We start from the raw sequence: 21,259 nt of genomic DNA, 5'->3' as shown, positions 1-21,259 counted from the left end.
ATTCTAGGTTAGATGTCCTTGTTCTACGTGATTTTAGCAAATCTGTTACATCCTGGAGGTTGGGTGTAAGAGCATCTATCTACCTTACAGGGATGATGTGTTAGACCTGACACAGAACAAAGATCAGTAGGAACTATGGCATTTGCTACTATAATCATTGCTAACATTGAAGCGAGGAGAAATACCTACTTGAAATACAAGGCCAGGTCTGTGGCAATGATTGCAATGTCCATCATGTGGATTGCGTGTTCATGTTGCCGGCGATTCAGGTTCTGAAAGATATTCAAGCTCTAAAGAAAAGAATTAGACATGTTTTGAGAAATGGCTCTGGTAGTAAAGTCACTCTTCTGGTGGCCATCCTAAATGATGACAGACAATGACAACCTCGGCCAAGGGCCAAAAGGACGCCTGTGCTCATGCAGGCTTCCTGGGAGACCAGGGTCAATCCTACCTCTTCTCTCAGCAATGTTTTGCCAAATTCCAAATGATGCCTTTCCAAGATGGAGGACCCATGGAGCTTGGCCAGTGGGTTCTGTGATCTAAATGAGAGAGGGAGGGAGAGAGAGAGAGAGAATGAATATCCAACATACAATGGCCAAGATGGAGACTAAAGATATTATAGCCCAGTCCCGCCATCTTCTAATTCTGTGGGCAGATGCCGATGGGGAAGGAATAGGAAGGGTCTTGCACAAAATAAAAACGAATCAGTGGAAGATGAGGAGCAGATGTCAAATAACCTAACTTTTCCTTTGCCTTTCTTCACAAGTGACTGAGAGCCTCTTCTGGGTCATGGACTCTTTAGACATTGTTAGCTCGGAAAAGAACACAAGCATATGCGCGCGCATGCGCACACACATACACACACACATGGGCACACACACACACACACACGTACGTACACGCGCACACACACATGGACACATACACACACAGAGGACCATGTTTTTGAAAATAGCCAAGTTTTAGGGGAAAGTCATTGAATTCCCACGAGAAAAAAAAATTGTTCTTTTTTTTTTTTGTAATTCAATAAATATTTGTTGAACATTTACAATGTTATGCCTAGTACTCAAAGTCCACAGTGTAAACTGTAACATGATCCTTGGAGCACCCCAGGGTAGTGAGAAGATTCGGGGAAGCATGAGTTCCAGTGCTGAATGTCTTATAAGCCATGGGCTCTGGAATCTAGTGGAGTCTCAGTGTTCTCATGGAGCATGAGTGAACTGCTTAGCTAGTTTGTTTATTTATTTATTTATTTATTTATTTATTTTTATTTATTTATTTTCAAGACAGGGTTTCTAGCTTTGCGCCTTTCCTGGAACTCACTTGGTAGCCCAGGCTGCCTTCACAGGGATTTATAAAGGCGTGCGCCACCACCACCCGGCATAGTTTATTTACTTTTTGTCTGTTTGTTTTTTGTCAACTTGACACATGCCAGGGTCATCTGGGAAGAGGGAACATCAACTGAGAAAATTCCTCCATCAGATTGGCCTGTAGGCAAGTCTCTGGGGGCATTTTTTTAATAATTAATGGGGGAGGGCCCAGCCACTGGGGTAGTACCACCCCTAGGCAGGTGATCCCAGGAGGTATAAGAAAGGTAGTTGAATGGAAGCCTGAGGAACATGCCAGTGAGCAGCACTCTTCCAGAGCCTAATAGAAGTGGGTTAATTGAAATTTTAAGAGCTAGTTAGTGATAAGCCTGAGCTATTGGCCAAACATTTATGAATAATTTTAAGTCTCCGTGTTGGTTATTTGGGAACCGGCAGACAGGAAAGAAAAGTCTACCTACAGTTCTTGCCTCCAGGTTCCTGCCTTACATTCCTGCCCCGACTTCCCTCAGTGATGGATAATAAGCTATAGATAAAATAAACCCTTTTTTCCTCCAAGTTGCTTTTGGTCATGGTGTCTATCACAGCACCGGAAACCTACTTAAGACACTGAGAGGGTTGGGGATTTAGCTCAGTGGTAGAGCACTTGCCTAGCAAGCACAAGGCCCTGGGTTCGATCCTCAGCTTAAAAAAAAAAAAAAGACACTGAGGTAACACGTGTGGTCTACCTAGCTCAAAGCTTATCATGAAGTTTCAATGAGACTATTCTTCAAGGACAATGCTTCAGGGGTCAACTGGAATATACAATTTGGTTAAGATGGGGGCTGTCTTTTTTTTTTTTGTCATCATCATGATCATTACTATTACGATTATTAGTCTTTTTTTTTTTTTAAAAAAAAAAAATACAGCTCATTACCCCAGGAGCATTACAAATGCAAGGTGACTGAATGAACTTTCACAATGACTAACTAACATGTTGGCTGAAATTAGTTCCCCACACAAGACAGGGAAGGGGGAAGAGCGAAAGAGTACAAAGTTATCATGTCCTGTTGCTACAGTAACCAAATGTCACTGGTTTACTGGTGTAAAACAATACATTGTAGCTCCTTTCAGCCTTGGAGTTCAGCTAGCTAATGTGGGGCCCCCGGGTGCTCTCCTTCTGGAGGCCTGGAAGAGAGAGTCTGTCTCCGTGTTCTTCCCATCTTCTAGAGGCCACTTGCTTTCCTTGCTGGTAGACCCTTCTGACATCTTCAAAGGCAGCAGATGGAGCCTTAGCTCTTCCTAACTCCCTGCCTCCTTCTCGTCAGGACCCTTCGGACTGCAGGAGCCCTGCACGTCATCCTGGTTCACATCCCAAGCTTCTCCACTCAACCACAGCTGAAAAGTCCCTTTTGAGTGCCAGTCAACATTCCCAGGCCCCTGGATGTGGGATGTGGACATCTTTGGGAAATCCATTATTCCATTTACATTAGGACTAAACCTAGATCTTAAGTGCAAGGAAAGTGGGAGGCTATGGGTAGAGAGGCTTTTCTCTGGTAAGCTAGCCCAGGGATTATACACAGCTGGGTAATGAATCTTGGGGGAGGGGAGGGACAAGGAGAGGGGTGCAGTGGTAGGAGCTGACTCACTTCATCTGGTAGAGGTTGTTTGTGCCTCTGTGGTCGATGTCATGACAGAAGGCAGCAGTGACCATCGCCAAGGCCTCCAGATCAGTGAAGTACCGCTTCAGCTTTCCTGTCTGGAAGGGTATTAGAGGTAGAAGTCACTACCGTTTAGTGGGATGGAAGCAAGGCAGAGAGACAGGCGGACAGGGCAAGGCTGGAGCCTACACATGTAAGTCTGCTCCTTTGTTTTTGCTTTTGAGGCGGTGTCTCATGTATCCCAGGCTTGCTTAGAACTCATTAAAAAAAAATTTGCTATACTTCTCTCTCTCTCTCTCTCTCTCTCTCTCTCTCTCTCTCTCTGTGTGTGTGTGTGTGTGCGCGCGCGTGCGCGCGCGCGCGCACATGCACTCAGGCTTGCGTGTGCGTGTTTGCCTGTATGTGCCACACCACATATGTGGAGGTCAAAGGACAACTTTTGGGAGCTGGTTCCCTCTCTCTCTCCCAGTAGTTCATGGGGATAGAACACACCTCATCAGGCTCAGCAGCAAGCGCCTCTACCCACCATGCCATCTTGTAGGTCCTGACCTAGAGCTCTCTATGTAGCTGAAGATGACCTTGAATGTCTGTCTGGTCCTCCTGCTTCCACTTTACAAGCACGCGCCACCATGCACAGTTGGGGGATCAAACCCAGGGACCTGTACGTGTTAGGCCAGCACTCTGCCAAGCGAACTATGTCCCCAGCCAGGTCTGATCTCATTCTGTTTGCAGCTCCACGGGGTGACCAGTGGATTGCTCCACTCAGACTGTAGAGTTTCAGTACCGAACTGAGACAACTCCGGGTAAACAGGGACACTGAGCACTCTAGTCCCATGTCATCCTAATCGGACCTCTGTAGCTGTGCCCTGGAAGTGGCGGGGGTTGGACGTAACGATCATTGAAAACCTTGCAGCCATTATGTCATTGTGAAGTCTTTGAACATGGCCAGACTTGTAGAGCTGCCTTTCCAAACCTGGTCTACCAGTCAAGGTACACCCAGGATTTTTCTCTGGGGATGCTTCAAATATCTCAGTGTTGTTTGTGCTGAGGTTGATGTGAAGGTGGGGAGAACTCTGTGGAGCTGATACTGACGCCATGAAGGAAGCCAAATTGCCAGGTGTGGTGATGCTGCATGCCTATGATGGTGGAGGCGGGAAGATCGGTAGTTCTAGGTCATCTTCACGCTACATAGAGAGCTTAAGGCAAGCCTGAGTGACATGAGACCTTGTATCAACACACACACAGAGACACATACACACTAAACACACACACACACACATACAAACACACACACAGACACACACACACATAAAAACACACAGAGAGAGACATATGCACACATACACACACACACACACACACACACACACACACACACACACACACACACACACATACACACGTAGGGGGTAGGGAGAGACAGAAGAAAAGGGAAAGGAAGAAAAGCCAAATTTAAGATTGCTGGCATCACTCTCTGTGGCCTAGCTAGAATTCCTGCTCCCAAGTCCTAGTGCTTAGCCCTTGCTGGTCACAAGGGGCAGGAATGTAGACAAGGAGCTTAAGCTGTATAGTGAAACACTTTCCATGAGCTATGATGATCTCTGAAATTTCTGAGTAAAAAATATTGATGCAAGGATACCAAGGCCACCCAAAGACATTGTAGCAATGTTTGTCATAGTAGAAAATTAAAAAACAGCCTTCATAGTCAACAATAGGGTGTTGTATGAAGAAATTATAGTACAGCAATTACAAACAGCCCTCTGTATGTATGGGCTCCATATCTGTGGGTCTAACCAGTAGTGGACCCAAAAGATATTTTTTTAATTCTTATTTTCAACTTCAAGGTTGAACTGAGCTACATTCCAAGACCCTATCTCAAACAAGAATATACAGGAGGCAGAGGTCCACACAAATACTCTGCTGCTTTATATAAGGGACTTGACCATACACGAAGTTTTGGTATAAGGAGGTGTTCTAGAACAACCCCCTCCGCACACACACATTGCAAAGGACAAGTGTTTTGTGCAGCAGTAAAAACTTAATTGGATACACCTTGTAGACACAATGCTAAATGAAATAAGTCAGACACAGAACAAATGCTGTATGTTTTCACTTACAACAGTGTCTGGAGTGGTCAAGTTTATAGAGAGAGAAGATTAAGTGGAGTTGCCTAGCGGCTAGGAGAAATTGACATTATTGTTTCATGGGTACAGAGCTACTGTTTGAGAAGGTGATGTCCCAGAGACGATCATGGCAAACACAGCATAACATTGTGAATGTACTTAATGTCCCTGGATTGTACATCTAAAAATGACTTCTGTGGTAACCTTTATGTTTCATATAGTAGAAGATGTGTTTTATGTGGGTATGTGTTTATATATTAAAAGAATCTTGGGGCTGCAGAGTTTTGGCTCAACAGATAAAAATTCTGGCTGCTCTTCTACAAGACCCAGGTTCAATTCTCGGCACCCACATGGTGGCTCACAATAGTCTAAAACTCCAGCTCCAGGGGATCTGATGATTTCTTCAAGTCCCTGTGGGCATTGCACACATATGGTGCACTGTGCAGACAAAATACTCATCCACAGAAAATGAAAATAAATCTTAAAAAATCTGGTATGGGGGCTGGAGAGATGGCTCAATGGTTAAGAGCACTGGCTGCTCTTCCAGAGGACCCTGGTTCAATTCCCAGCACCCACATGGCAGCTCACAACTGTCTGTAAGTTCAGATCTCCAGGATCTGACACCTTCACACCAATGCACATAAAATAAAGTTAAAATAAATTTTAAAAAAATATCTGGTTGACAGATATAATGGAAGAACATAACAATGTATGATATATATATATATATATCAAATATATATTATAGATAATTCCATTGGTCATAAAATAAATGGCATGTATGCTGTGTGTGTATGTATGTGTGTGTGTCTGTTGTACAAAAAGAAAATTTGGTAAGATTTATACACCTGTCTATTCTTGGAGTTTTGTGGTTGTTTGTGCTTTGAGAGAGCCTGGCTAAGTGGTGGAGGCTAACCCACTCTGGCCTCCTGCGTGTCCTGATTACAGGCACGCCCCACCACACCCGGCTTTTTCATGGAGCTCTTTTTATGCTTGTATTACTTCTGCAATTCTTTTCCTCCCCCCCCCCCACGTACTAGGATTTGAACCTCCTAGGCCAGTACTCTCTCACTAAACTACATTCCCAGACAGAATTTCACAATTCTTAAAAGTCAATAAATAGCCGGGCGGCGGTGGCGCACACCTTTAATCCCAGCACTCGGGAGGCAGAGCCAGGCGGATCTCTGTGAGTTCGAGGCCAGCCTGGGCTACCAAGTGAGTTCCAGGAAAGGTGCAAAGCTACACAGAGAAACCCTATCTCGGGGGGGGGGGGGGGGGGAAGAAGAAGAAGAAAGAAAAAGAAAAAAAATCAATACATAAAAATGGCCTCTCTGTGACTGCCCCACCCCACGGCCCTCCATACCACCAGCAAGGAGAACATGGTCTGTCCCACGTTGAAGCCGTGACGCCAGTTGTGGTAAGTGATCCTCCGGTAGCCCTTGCTCAGTGAGTACATGAAGCGCACCAGGGCCTGTGAACACACATGTCAGTGAGGCAGCATGCCCCTGCCCAAGTGGCCAGGACCTCCCTCGGGAGACCCAAGGTCCTCCGACCCCATCAGTGACCCAGACAGCACAGAGGAGCCACAGACGGAGAAGCATTAGGAAAGTCATCTACTGCTCGGCACTATGACATGCCGTCATGGTGTTAGAGACAGGTAACCGTGAGCTGCCCACATCCTTCACAGACTGAGCTCCATCCGTGATCCCTAAGAGTGCCTGGGGTGCAACGGTCCTGGGAGAAAGGACTGTTTAATCCCATGGTTCTCCAGTGGGAGTGTACTTCGGAATTCCTGGAGGTCCCGTTAGGGTCAGATTTCTTAGAGCTGATAGCATGATGCTCTGTGTCTGGGACTGTGGGATGTATGGGTGTGTAAAGCATCTGGGCAGTGGTTCAGGCAGGACTGAGGTGGTCTGGGCAGATACTTTGAAAACCTCTGCCTTCCAAGTCTAGAAGGTTTTGTGCACCCTTTCCTCCGCACACACTCTCCCGCAGTGCACCTTTGTATGGAATCCTGCAGTGAAAGAGGCCTGTTTCCATGAACTTAACGAACGTCTCCCACCCACGCGAGAACTTCAGGACCTTGATCCGGAAGAGCAGTGCCTTCTCTAACAGAGGACCCAGCCAAGTCCTAGGCACATTCTCTGAATCCCCAATGCAGAGCACACACTCTTCCCACATGCTCTACAGACCAAGCTGTTCTTTTAAAGTCAAGGAGGGATGGGGGAGGGGATGGGGAAGTGATCTGGATGTAGTAGCTCCCACCTGGAGTCCCAGCACACCGGAGGCTGAGGCAGGACCAACAGCCACAAGTTCAAGGCCAGACTGGACTACACGATGAGCTCCGAGCTAGAAGGGGCTGCAGAGTGTGGACCGGGGGCGATGAGGGGCTCTGGGCCTCACCTCTTGTGGGATGTGGAACTTGTCCACCACTCGGAGCTCGTAGTACATCTGTATGCCGCACTTCACCAGCTCAAGCTCCGTGAGGGGCAGGTCGCTGAAGTGAAACTTGTTGATTTCATATTTCTCCGCGTCTGGAAGTTCTCCTTGCTGGGTGGGAGCGGAGTCCAGTGATTAAGGGGCACGGTGTGTTCTTGGGCCCCTCCCCCAGGTCTGCTGAGAGAAGCCAAGCAGGGTGAAGGGATGCCCAAACCCTGTTGCACCAGGGTCAAGTTGCTCACCAGGATCTCAGCCAGCTCCTCCTCCTCACATTCCCACGGCTCTTTCCCATACACCTCTCTGGTTTTCTGCCATGAACAAAAACAGCAGAGAAAATGCAATAGGTTATTGTCTCAGGAACCCAAGGAGACCTCCACACCCCACTTCTGCTTTGCTCTTTCCTCCAGCAGAAGCGCCCAGAGACTGCTGTTCGGCCTTTATTGACGAATCAGTCCTGGGCTTCAGAGCCATCGAGTCCTACATTCAAATTCAGGCTGTGAAGCAGGCAGTGGTGGTGCACGCCTTTTATCCCAGCACTTGGGAGGCAGAGGCAGGCGGATCGCTGTGAGTTTGAGGCCAGCCTGGTCTACAGAGCGAGTTCCAGGACAGCTAGGACTGTTTCACAGAGAAACCCTGTCTCGAAAAACCAAACCAACCAACCAACCAAACAAACAAAAAAATTCAGGCTGTGAATAGAAAAAACACTTTCTAGCTGTGTTACCAAATGCCTTAGAATCTTAATTCTGCCATCTATGAAATGGGAATAATCAAAGCCTATAACTAATCATTTGATTGTTCAGTCTTTTTTTTTTTTATTTATAATATTGGAACCCATACAAGGCAAGCATGTTAGCATTGAGCTACACCCTCAGGATTTTGTTTTTGAGACAGGGTCCCACTGTGCAGCCCAGGCTAGCTCAGATTTGCTGGCCTGCAACATCCCACCCTCTAACCTCGGCTTCCTGAGTGTTGGGGTCATGGGTATGCTCCATCACACCTGGGTCTTGTTTTTAAACCAAATATGTGAACTAGCCAGACACGGGGGAACACATCTGCAGTCCCAGCACTCAGAGGCCGTGGCAGGGGCATCTGAGACTTGAAGGCACCTGAAGCTATACAGAGAAGCCCAGGCTATATAGTAAAACTATCCCTGAGCAAACAAAAGTACAACTAACGTAAGTGTGTAAGGTATTGTCACAGTGTAGTACTAACAAAATAATTTTGCTATTAATATTTTTATTGTTACTAATGACTGAGAATAATAAAGGTCTGACCCCAGTCTTGATTCTTTCATTTGCTGTGTGACCTGAGACAAGCTCCTTCCCTTTCTGGGCCTTTGTCCCCTTGTGCCAGATCAAGGGGCCCTGTTCATTGTTTTTTGATCCAGAGAGAAATCTGTTAATTTCCAACTGCTTCACTGAAGCTATGTGTCCTTCTGGTCCACGTATGCAGCATCTGACTGGTACTGTGGCCTGAATCAAGTAAACCCTGAGGCATCTAAACATAGTTTCTTCTAAACTTGGTGTTTTCTCCTGCGAACTGACCATGAATGGATAAGAAATAATAAGATTTTTTCTAGCATCTTCTAAGATTAAGAACTGGCCTTGGGATGGGGATATAGGTCAGTAGTAGAGAGCTTATCCAGCGTGCACAAAGCCCTGGGTTACTGCAGAACCTAGGCATAGTTGTGCACACCTGTAATCCCAGGTAAAGAGAGGCAAGAGGATCAGAGGTTCAAGGTCAGTCTCGAGTACAGAGCACGTCTGAGGCCAGCCAGGGCTATGTGAGTCCTTTTCTAAAGAAAGCAGAACAAAGCAAACCCAGAATGCACATGCAGCCCCAGCACTGGGAGGTTGGCTAGCCTGGACTACTTATGTCTTAGAAAACAAAAGAAGAAAGAGAAGGGGAGGAAAGTGGGAGGGGGAGGGGAGGGAAGGGAAGGGAGGGAGGGAGGGAAGGGAAGGAGAAAGAAGTGGAGAGAAGGAGAGGGAGGGAAGGGGAGAGAAGGGGAGGGGAGGGGAAGTAAGAAGGGGAGGGGAGGTAAGAAGGGGAGGGAAGGGGAGGGGAGGTAAGAAGGGGAGGGAAGGGGAGGGGAGGTAAGAAGGGGAGGGAAGGGAGGGGAGGGAAGAAGGGGAGGGAAGGAGAGGGGAGGGAAGGGGAGGGAAGGAGAGGGGAGGGGAGGGGAGGGGAAGGAGAAGGGAAGGGAAGGGAAGGGAAGGGAAGGGAAGGGAAGGGAAGGGAAGGGAAGGGAAGGGAAGGGAAGGGAAGGGAAGGGAAGGGAAGGGAGATCTCTGAGAACATTGGTTTTGGATGTTTCAGTGTGTGATGTGTATAACCAAGGTCTTGGGATTTCAGCTGGGTAGCGTATCCCAAGCCATTTGACTAACTCAATTTGTTTGTAGGCTCTTGGTTTATTTAGCACCAAGCTCTCCAGGAACAATGAACCACCAATCCTCACGTATCCATCTCCCCATTCACAATAGCTCCCCTCATACACGAGAGCTTCTGTACTGTCCCGGTGGAGGCTTGCCACCTCCTGAGCCATCCTTTAAGAACAGGAGTTCATTTTCCTGACGAAGGTTAAGTGAGAACACTCTTCTCCTACTAGGTGATTGGAGGCCAAGTCCTCTCCCTCTTTGGGGTCTCAATTTCTTCATCTCTGCATTAGGGAAGGAATCCTTCCCTGCTCCCCATGGGGCTAATGCATATGAAGCCTGGAACATATCCATAAATGGGAATTTACTATGTGGACTGTATTTTGTTTTGAGACAGGATTTTATGGAGCTCAGGCTGGCTTCAAACTCACTATGCAACCAAAGATGACTTTGAACTCTTGACCCTCCATCTCTCAAGTGCCGTGATTACAGTGTGCTCTACCATGCTTAAGTTGTACAGCACTCAGGATCAAACCTGGAGCTTCATGATGCTAGGCGAGCACTCTGCCACTGAGCCTCAGCTCCATCCCTAAATTACAAAATGGTATCATTATGGAAAGGTTTCCTACTCTCTCTGAACTACCGCTCTGCTCGCCAAACTCTGTCACACGTGTGGGACTTTTAAGTGAGTGACCCTATAGAAGGAAGGCTCTAAGAAATGGCCCCGACCCACAGGTTTGCCAGATACAAGCATCCTGCCAGAATTAAGGGCTGAGATTGGTTGCCGCGGTCTCTAGTGCCAAGTCAATCTTGAGCCCAGGGAAAAGTGGGCTTCTAGTGCTGTCAAGACCCAAGATAGAGGTGACCCTGCAAGGACTTCTGCTCCTGGGGCAGTCAGTCATTAATGGCTACTCTCTGGTGCTCACCTACCCATCCATTCAGCTTTGAGGCCTGTTGCATCTCTGTGCTAGGTGGGAGATGAACCCACGTATGCCAGGCTGTGCCTCCTGGGCTTCACAGCTGGCCTCAGGCTGGCACGTCTCCGTGGCATACTCTACCAGATGTGGAAACAAGGAACGGCAGCTACGCACCAAGATCTTCTGGATTTCCTCGTTATCGCACTTCACGTGGTATTTTACGATGTCCTGGAAGATATCCTTCCTGTTTTCAAGTCTGTTCATGGACTCGTAAGTGTCAGGGTTCAAGACTGACCAGCCCAGGAACTGAGTCAAAGACTGCGAAGAAAGAGAGAATTAGAGGCGAAGGCGGCCTGGGTCCTGATGCTGACTGAGGGTAAGACTGTTGAGACCTCTGTTTCGTCAGCTATAAAGTGGGTTTGCCAAGCTGTGGGGGGCAGGCAGGCTGTGATAAAGTAATGGAGGCAAATGCATTTTAAACGAAGGTTTATAAAAAAAAATAATAATGTCACAAAGGGAAGTGTGTGGAGTAAACAGAAAGCACTTAGGAACTCTGTGGTTTTTTTTTTTTTTTTTTTTTTTTTTTTATCAGTTCTCACGTGAACCTAAAACCGCCCCAAAGAGTGAAATAAATTAACGACATGGGGTGGTGAGGAAGGGGCATGAAAAAATGGCTCTCGAGGCTCCTCAGGATGGCCCCCCATCCTTCCTTGCGGTCAGGCAGTTGTACACTAGTGTCCCCCACCACGACTCTCTGAAGACCAAGCCTGAGGCTGGTGGACTCCAAACCCCACCCACCAAGGGCCGCCCAGCATCGCACACCTCCATGAGGGTCTCGTCCATGTCGTCAAAGGGCTTCCCATCTTTGCGGTTGTAAAACGTGGCCACGCCAACGATCTCTTCCTTCTTGTTGACGATTGGCATGGACAGCACGTTTTTAATCATCCATCCAGACTCGTCCAGGGGCTCTTTCTACAGGAGAACGGCACAGGGCTGCAGGCTCCCCGACTTCCATGCTGCTCGGGTAGCTGGGGTAGACTCGGGGCTGTGGCTGGACCTCAATGTCCTGGCTCAGCTCTGAGAGGACAGAACTCGGGTCTTGTGTGGCTTTAGCTGCCTACAAACACTGTGAACTCCCTATGCCAGGAACTATGGTTCCCATCCCTAAGATGTCAGGCTTGGCACGAGCCAGGCATGATGTTAGATGCCAGGATCAGAACTATCCCAGACAGGAAGTAGCCTAGGCACTGGTCCTGAGGTCAGAAAGTTTGCAAGGTCAAAAAGATGCATGTGTCTTGAAATTAGAAGGGACCTTGGAATTTATTCAATTAGCATCTTCTCCCCATCCCCAAGAAAGTAGGCAGATCCTAGTGTGTTCTAATGCTCTTTTCAGAGAAAGAAAGAAAAAAAAAGTCCCATGGCTAAGAGAACAAATAAAAATGGCTTACCTGGAACGCAAAAAAGTCCTCTGCAGGAGCATTCATTATATTGCAGATCTGCAAGCCAGGAGGGGAATAATGCAGCTGGTCAGAGCTGAGCAAGAGCCTCCAAGACCTATTCACTATTCAGAACACATGTCCTTGCCCAAGGCGACACTGTCCTCATCAGGTGGACAGATTCAAAATGACTCAGGGTTACCAGCTGAGGTTACCAGGTAGGAAAGGTCACTTGATAGAGTATACTTCTATACATTCTCAAGGCATTTCTAGGCTTTAGAAAAGCTAAATGTACAGCATCATTATTAATAACTATACAGTATCCCATTCTGTGATTCTTTTGTTAGGTATTTGGGTGTTTAGGTATGTGTGTGTGTGTGTGTGTGTGTGTGTGTGTGTGTGTGCATGTGTTGTTTTCTTTTGGGGATACAATCCCATTACATAGCCCTGACTGGTTTGGAATTTGGAGCCAACCTGTCTCTGCCTCCTAAGGGCTGAAGTTACAAGCATGTTCCATCAAGCTACTCTAAGCATCTTTGGCTCAGTTACATTCGAGTTCTGTTTTGTTTGTTTGGCAGGAAGGAATTCTTTCCTTGGGCTGTAAAATAGATTAAGAAACAAGAAGTGTTCTAACTCTAAATCTATATTGCTAGATTTCTCTCTTGAAGACTAAATCAGTCTGATCCCTCTGGAGCATCCATAATGGGACCACTATACACAGCTGTGTAGTGTGTACACTGCACAAAGACACTGGCTGAGTGCTGAAACCCACCTGTGGAGGGATGCCTTCTTTCAGTTCTCAAAACATTCCCACATGGCCCATGAGTGCCCATTGCAGAGGTGGGGTACCTGGTCTCAGAGGGAGAGCAGGCCCCCGCTCCTTTCTAAGTACTGCTGGTGCATTGTAGCATCCTTCCCGCCTCTGCAAGGACCGTGTCCATCAGATGCCCTTACTCCCTTCTCATTGTTGCTCTCTCCCAGGGCTGTTTCCCCTCAGCCCGGAGCAAGCTCCAGTCTCTCCCACAACCTTGCTAAACTTCCTTCAGCTGACACAATCACCATAGCAGCCACCCAGGCAAGCATTCTCCTCCTTTCTCATACTTTCTCTGCCTGCTCATTGACCACCATTCCTCAGTGGCCTTCTTGCTGGCTTTTGCTTCCACTTTGCCACGGAATCTGCTTTCACTGGGGCTGCCAAGGGCCTCAATGCTGTAGTGGAACTCCTGCTTCTTTCTCATCAGATCCCTGTGCTACATCCACAAAGTCTCTCATGCTGCTTCCTTGGTTACCATGGCGCTGCCTCTCCCGGATCTCCAAACGTTTTGACCTCTCCTGTTGGTCTTCATGGAATCCTCTCTCTCCACCTGCTCCAGAAACCCTGGCATCTCCCTGTATTGCGTCAGATGCTCTCTCCCTTGGAGCCTTAATCTGTACCTGTGGTTCCTGGGGCTGCCTGACCCTGGACCGAGACTCCCCATCTCTGTCTCTGCACTTCTCTCTCTATGATATCAGAACCGTCTCTTCATCCACCTGCTCCTAAGAAATGACTCCACTTCTTCTCGACCGAGAGTGACGTGTCATTGTATACCCCAGCTCAACAACCACGATGTCCAGCCATCCGGAAGTTTAAGATTCGCTCTGACCTGTCGCTCCTCTGCCCTCTGGCTTTGTCACCGAGTCCTGCCAGCTCTGACTTCTCCCTTTGAGACCTGACCCTGTATCCTCTTCTCTGAGTCTCATCTCTGTTGGAGTTGTATTCAATGAGCACATTTAACTGGGGCCTGGGTCACCGTCAGTACCTAGTGGCCGTGTCTGTCTGCCTTCATCGAGAGTGGTTTTTGTTGATGTGTTTGAGAGTCTCATTTAGTTCAACTGGACTCAGACTCACTCTGTGGCCAAGGGTGACCTTGAACTTCAGACCCTCTTGCCTCTACCTCTTTCTTGGGTGCTAGGGTTTCAGGAGTGGGACCACCATAACTGGTTTAATGAATTGCAGAGCTTCAAGTGCGAACATTCCTAGCCACTCCCCCAGCTACACGACTGTGTGCATGCGCGGGCAAGATGCTTAGTCATCCCAAGGCCTTATGTCCTATGTAATCTGCACACAGTGTGAGCACGTAATCTATGTGCATGCGTGGCATAGCTATGTAAACCCATATGCACTTGTGGGGGGCACCTATAAAACTGGGTTCCACGTATTTCTTCTCTCTCTTCCTGCATGGTCGTTCCATAGGCCTATGCAAATCTTTCCTATTCCCTTCCCTTAATAAACTCTAATTGTAGTGGGTTTTGTTGTGCCTCATGGCTTTTCCCACACGGTACACAGTGCCACTTAATGAGTAACATTGTACCACTAAATAAATAACATCAAGCACCCTATTCCTGAGCCACATCCCCGGCCCCCTCCTTGGAGATTCTTATCACCTCTTATTTGAACTGTACTCTTCTTCTCAGGCTGCCTCCAGGCCCTGAGGATTAAAGTCCCAGCCTTCGATCCAAGTGACATCCAAGGCCCACTTGATCTGGCTCCTTCCTCCCTCACAAGCCACCTGGAAATCTGTCTGCTTGTCTCAGACCTAACCTCCAATAACACTAAACGTTTACATCAGGTTGCTCCCAGTCTCCGCACCAGGACTGCATGCCGTGGAGTCTGGATACGGAGGGCCCCCAAAGTCTCACGGGTGAAACGCTTGGTCACCAACGAGACCCTGCTGGGAAGTAGTAGAAACTTTTAAGAGGTGAGTGGGCCTATGAGGTGCTCTTCCACTTAATGGAGCATGCCCTCGAAGGGAACCGTGGAACCCACCCCCCATTACCCTGTCTCCTTTTGGTTTCCTGGCCACCTGATTACCAGGATGGACTGCTTTCCCACAGACGAAAACGGCACATGAGGGTGATGTGTGTGTAGCTATCAGACATGACCCTGCTCTGGGACACAGGAGAGAGAGCACATCGTCACTCTGCCTTCGCCCCTGAGTGGGTGGGACACCGTTTTGGTCTAAATATGAAATGTCCTCACAGGCTTTGGGGTTGGTCCCAGCTGGAGGAGCTGTTTTGGGAGGCAGGGCTTGGCTAGAGGAAATAGGTCACCGGAGGTGTGATATTCAAAGTGACATGCGGTCCCTGGCCAGGTATTTTGTCATTCAAGTATGGCAGGAGGTGACACCCTGGTGCTCTGCTGTTTCTGTAGGTGGGATGGGGAGGCTGGGAATGGCAATTAAGTCTGGTGTAAGAGCTTGGTTCGTGGTGTCTGGGGAGCCTGGCAGGTCAGCTCGTCATGACATGGTCCCTGACGGATTTGCGCAAGTTTCTGTCGTCAGTGACGCTATACACCTTTCTGTGTAAGAATGATTTCTCTATATTTGCTAATTTCCCCCAAATGTCAATTATCTGCTCTTTTCTGTGGGTCGGCTGTTGAGTAAACGAGAAAAACAAGAAACTCTGGCTCGAAAGAGTCACACTAGCCCCCAGTTTCCCGCCAATCTTCATTCAAAATCTTTTTGCCGTCCTACTGAATCACACTCTTCCCCCTCCCACGATGTGTCACTTACCAGACCGTTTTGGGCCACGTAAGTGGGGAGGCCACTTACGAGAGCCCAGTGGTCAGCAGGCGGGTTCCTGTAAAGGCCAAGGACAAATAAACAGTGACTTTCAAGTCAGGGACTGTGCCCCCCCACTTCCCACTGGTGCAGCCCCCCCACTTCCATCCCCTGCAGCTGTCTCAGCCCCAAAGGCTGGCCAGCCATCTACTGTACATCCAGAAATGGAAAAGAAGGTCACAAATAGGACCTTTTCCTGATAGTCCTAGAGGCTGAACTATCCAAACATTCATTCTATGGATGGTTACAGACTGCAGAGCGTAAGCCCTGTCTTCCCTCGTGAAGTGGGGAGGTGGTGAGCTCCTGCCACGGACTAAGCCCGAAGCTAATACTTTGATACTCATTTCTAGGAGCAACAGCACTGTGGCTCCTGGGCTTACAGTTACATGCTGTATGACAATGCTTCAGTCAACAGTGGGTCACCCATGTGTCAGTGGTCCCAGAAGATGTATCACCCGGTGATATCATAGCCTCTTTACTGTACATTGGCACAATGAGAAAACCACCCGGCAATGCCCTTCTCAAAATGTGTCCCCTTCCTTGAGGAGACACATGGTTCTATTACTTTGGCTCAGTTATTGTAAGAAAAAAAATACACACATTCAGAAAAATGCATAACCATCATCATCGCTCATGAGAAAGTGGACTTGGGGCTGGAAAGACAGCTGAGAGGGTAAGAGAGCTTGAGCACAATCTGAGGACTGAATTCAGATCCCCAGACCCCACGTAAAAGGCTGAGTGTGGCTGCACATACCCATGGCTATAGCACAGGAACAGGGGGGGGGGGGAGATGGCTGGGGCTTGCTAGACTCCAGCCTGGCTCCAAGTTCCAGCCTGGCTCCAAGTTCAAGAGAGACAACCTCAAGAGAATCAGACAGAGTGTGCTAGAAAGGGACTCTCGATATCCTCCTCTGGCCTCAGAATGTGCACATGCACACACACACACACACACACACACACACACACACACACACACACACACCTGCAAGTAAACAGTTCAGAAATCCCACACCAGTAAGGACAGAAGTGTCAGCAGTTTGGAAGTCCCAGCCCCTCTCAACCGTGGCCTTCCTCCTAACCCAAAAGAACCATCATTCTAGTAAAATTATGTTGCTTTTCGGCATCATTTTCCCACCTGGGTTGCTTCCCTGTACTCGCTAACCTGCTTGGCCTGTTTTTCAACTTCATTTAGAAGGAATTATCCAATGCTTATTATTTCATTTGGCTTCTTTTTCATGTTGGGCACTTTTCCTTCTTGCCACGGTAGCCCAATTGATTCATTCACATGTTGCTGGTCACCTCTTAGCTGCTCTCCCAGTTCGAGAGGAGGTGAAACAGCACTGCTAACTCAGCTCTGTATATCACAGAGTGTGTCTCCGAATTATTGGTGAGGTGTGCTGAATTAATAAAACACTGGGGCAGTGGTGGCGCACGCCTTTAATCCCAGTACTCGGGAGGCAGAGGCAGGCGGATCTCTGTGAGTTCGAGGCCAGCCTGGTCTCCAAAGTGAGTTCCAGGAAAGGCTCAAAACTACACAAAGAAAGCCTGTCTCGAAAAACAAAAAAAAGAAAAAAAGAAAGAAAGAAAACAAACAAACAAACAACACTTGGGCAGGGTGATTGCAGCAGTAGGAGGAGACTGAAACCCCAGAGCAAACTACTAAACTCCAGGTTCATATGAGAGACCAAGAAGACACCCAACATCAACCTCTAGCCTCTACATGTGCACACACATGTATACATTCACAGCATATGAACCTGTATGTACACATATGAGTACACACATGTAAAAAAAAACCATGGAGGAAAGCTGTGACTTGTGATAATGCAAAAGACATAAAATGAGTCTAAGAAGTATGAAGTTAGGAAAGGGGGTAGAAGCAAGGAGTCCTGGCTCCTGCCTGTAATCCCAGCACTTGGGAGACGGAGGCAGAAGAAGCAGAAGCTGAAGGCCAGACTCTGCTATATGGCAAGTTCTAGGCCAGCCTGGGCTACATGGGACCCTGTTTTTTAAAAGGGGAGAGGGGTGGAGGGAGAAAAAAATAAACTTTATTTTTTTTTAAAGATTTATTTATTTATTACGTATACAGTATTCTGCTTGCATATATGCCTGTACACTAGAAGAGGGCACCAGATCTCATTACAGATGGTTGTGAGCCACCATGTGGATGCTGGGAATTGAACTCAGAACCTCTGGAAGAGCAGCCAGTGTGCTCTTAACCTTTGAGCCATCTCTCCAGCCCCCAAAAATAAAATTTAAAAGGAAAAGAAAAGGAGGTTAGAGAGCATGGTGTTTGAAGAATACACACTTGAAAAACTAAAGAGGAAAAAGAAAATTGTGCTCAGGAAAACTCAGACCCAGGCATGGTGGTACCCACCTGTAATCCCAGCACTCAGGCAGGAGGATTATGAGTTGGAGGCCAGCCAGGGATAGTGAGACCTTATTTAAAGAGAAAAAGAGGGAGAGAAAGGGAGGGAGAAAGGGGTGGTGGCAGCGAAGAACTGTTACTTTAATAATTTTTTTATATGCATGGGTGTTTTGTCTGCATGTATGTCTGTGCACCATGTGAGTGTCTGGTGTCCTTTGAAGTTATGGAGTTATAAACGCACCATGTAGGTACTGTAAACTGAACCCAGGTCCTCTGGAAGAGCAGCCACTGCTCTTAACCACTGAGCCATCTCGTCATCCCCAGAACCAGTAGTTATACAAACAGGAATGCACTGGAATAGAGAACCCGGCAACAGGGGGATGTGAGATGAAGAGGCCTAACTTAACATCAGTGCAGCCATGACAGGGCTAGGACTGGACCTAGGCCTCACCCTTACAATAACCAGGAAAAGCCACACACTGTACCCTGCAGGGGACCAATCAGAATTGAGACAAACAAGTACTAAATGCTCTAAAACATAAAGGATAGTTTGCATAATCTATGTATAGGTTGCCAATTTCCTTGTAGCAACGCCAGTACCAATCACTGTTTGACAAAACTTCTGCTACTTCACTCCTGCTCAATCAGGAGTTCAACCCCCATCTGAATCTAGAATTCCCCTACACCTCCATTTTTTTACTCCTTAAAAACCCTGCCTCAACCGAGCTTGATGTTCTCTCCCTGATCCAACGCTGTGTCCGAATGGATGGGAAGCCCAAGCTTAATCTTGCAATAAAGGCTCTTTGCTTTTGCATGCGAACTCAGACTCCTGATGATCTCTGGGGGGGCTCATGACACGGGCATAACACATGAGACAATTTCTCATCCTCAACTAGCAGAAGACAGACCCGAGCACTGCTTCTCCGAATGACAGAGGAGTATTTTAGGATTTGACCTGGTGGCCGAGGCTGAGTCAGCATTGCCGGGTCTCTCCACTGTTTGAGGATTAGAGCAATGCAGGGTAAATCCCTTCAGCTTTCTGGCTCTGCAGGGAGGGGGCAGCAGCTAAAGGTGTGGCCCTCTCACTGATGGCAGCTTAAGGAGCCTGCAGTTAAGGTGAGAAAGTGAGCCCGGTCTCCAGGAAGAGTTCTGGGGGTGGTTCTCCGTACAGGGAGTGATTCCGGGAGATGCGTTTTCTGGAATATGCTGCTGCTCAAAACAGCTCAAGCTTATCCCGAAAAGGGTTGCAACTTCTCTACTCCTGAAATCGTCCTCTACACACCCTTAGCGTCCTTCCTCCCTGGCTCTTTTCCCAGCTTCTTGCTTTTGCCCTTTTCTTGGAGCCCAGAAGTGGTTGAAAGCCTCAATCATCTTTTTTTTTTTTTTTTTTTTTTCCATTGGGTGGGGTGCTGAGGTTGCTTCTTAACACAGACTGCTACGGGAGTTTGACTCTCCCGATACATAATCCAGCATGCTTGTCTTTGATGCAGCTCTTCCCCTGTGGGTTCCACCACCTTGTAATTCTCCACTATTTCACACGGCTCCCCCTGCTCTCTCTGCCTCCAACTACCCTGGGCATGGCTGTCCAGGGTTTGATCAGAGTTCGTTTCAGGAGCCACAGACTTAAGATGTTGGAAACATGCCTGCAGTGTGTCGTGTCTGGAGGTGAAACTTACGGGATTACTTTGATGTCTTCTTTGCCGTGCAGGATGTAGTCGATGACCTTGTAAAAGTTAATTTCCTGCCAAAAGAGGAAAATTACACACGGAATAAGGGCAGAGCTTCCGCAGAAGTGCACCATGAGATTAGACCGATTCTTTCTTCTCCGTTCCCTTTTTTTGTTTCAGTTTTAAACAGGGCAAAGAGCACACAAAGTTTACCCATGCCTAAGACATGGCACCCATGTCCTTCACTGTCATCTGCCCCTGTTTTTCAGGGGCACCAAGCTTGCTCCTAGCTCCCTCTAAGGTCAACTCGGCTGCCTTCCAGCACTTACTGTTGTTAGCTGACCCTCAAAGAAGGTCATAGGAGGTCACAGGCCTTCAGAGAACCAGTGGACAGATGGCTCCAATCCTCTTGCTCTCCATGGAAAATTCTATTATCTTATCAGGTCCTTTGTATGCCTGAGAGTGATGGGCTGCTTAGCAACCATCTCATAGATGAGAACTGAGATGCAGGAGAAGGAAGGACTACTGCATAGTGAGACAATGCAACGCGCCAGCACCAGAGCCTGGGTCCTTGATCTCTAGCTCAGAGACCCTTCAACTATATGACTTAGGGATAGAAGCATAAAATGGCACTGCGATCTCTATCTCTGTTGCCTGGGACACAGCTACTCAGACAATGACCACTGGACGGCTGCAAGCCTGCAAACTAGTTGTTACTGAAACAGACACGTGGCTGCTTTTATTAAGAAGCATTGACTCCACACTCGTGTCTCTCCCTCAGCTACTAGACCTCTTTCCATTTACAAAAATAGTGTGATGAGCTGAAATACAGGAGTCTGGATAATTTGTTTGGTTTGGGTTGTGTGTGGGTGTGTGTGCAACATGTCGGTGCTGGCAGGTGCATGAACCTCTGCGGATGTGGGAAGGCCAGCAGAGGGTGTTCAGTATCTTCCTCCACCACTTGCCGCCTTATATGCCTCTGAGGCATGGTGGGCCCACCAGCAAGCCCAAAGGGTTCTCTTTTCCCTCTGCCTACCCTCCCCATCATGGTTGCATAGGAAGTAACCACCGAGCCATCTCTCCAGCCCATCCATTGATTGATTGTGTGTATGTGTGTGTGTGTGTGTGTGTGTGTGTGTGTGTGTGTGTGTGCTCATGTGCACACATCACAGCAAAGGTGGGGAGGTCAGAGGATAACTTGTAGGATTTGATTCTTTCTTCCCATGATCTGGGACCTAGAGATCAAACTCAGGTCATTGAGCTTGGTAACACGTGCTATTATCTGCTGAGCCATCTGACCAGCTCTGTTGGTAAGGTTTTTTTTTTTTTTTTTTTTTTTTTTTTTTTTTGAGACAAGGTTTCATGTAGTC

General features: G+C 47.8%; 1 protein-coding gene across 1 annotated transcript in view; it reads right to left on the bottom strand.

Annotated features, from left to right (window-relative positions):
• Nucleotides 1-21,259, bottom strand: part of Pde6a (phosphodiesterase 6A) — a 63,675-nt gene that overhangs the window by 19,891 nt on the left and 22,525 nt on the right. The window contains 11 exon segments of the mRNA XM_028890120.2: nt 190-290; nt 452-539; nt 2,954-3,063; nt 6,452-6,559; nt 7,492-7,638; nt 7,770-7,835; nt 10,994-11,137; nt 11,642-11,791; nt 12,268-12,315; nt 15,807-15,873; nt 19,899-19,963. Coding sequence (XP_028745953.1) covers nt 190-290; nt 452-539; nt 2,954-3,063; nt 6,452-6,559; nt 7,492-7,638; nt 7,770-7,835; nt 10,994-11,137; nt 11,642-11,791; nt 12,268-12,315; nt 15,807-15,873; nt 19,899-19,963 — 1,094 coding nt within the window.

Source organism: Peromyscus leucopus, chromosome 19 (genome assembly GCF_004664715.2).
Source record: "Peromyscus leucopus breed LL Stock chromosome 19, UCI_PerLeu_2.1, whole genome shotgun sequence".
NCBI classification, from domain to species: Eukaryota; Metazoa; Chordata; class Mammalia; order Rodentia; family Cricetidae; genus Peromyscus; species Peromyscus leucopus.
This window is presented reverse-complemented; position numbering and strand designations above follow the sequence as displayed.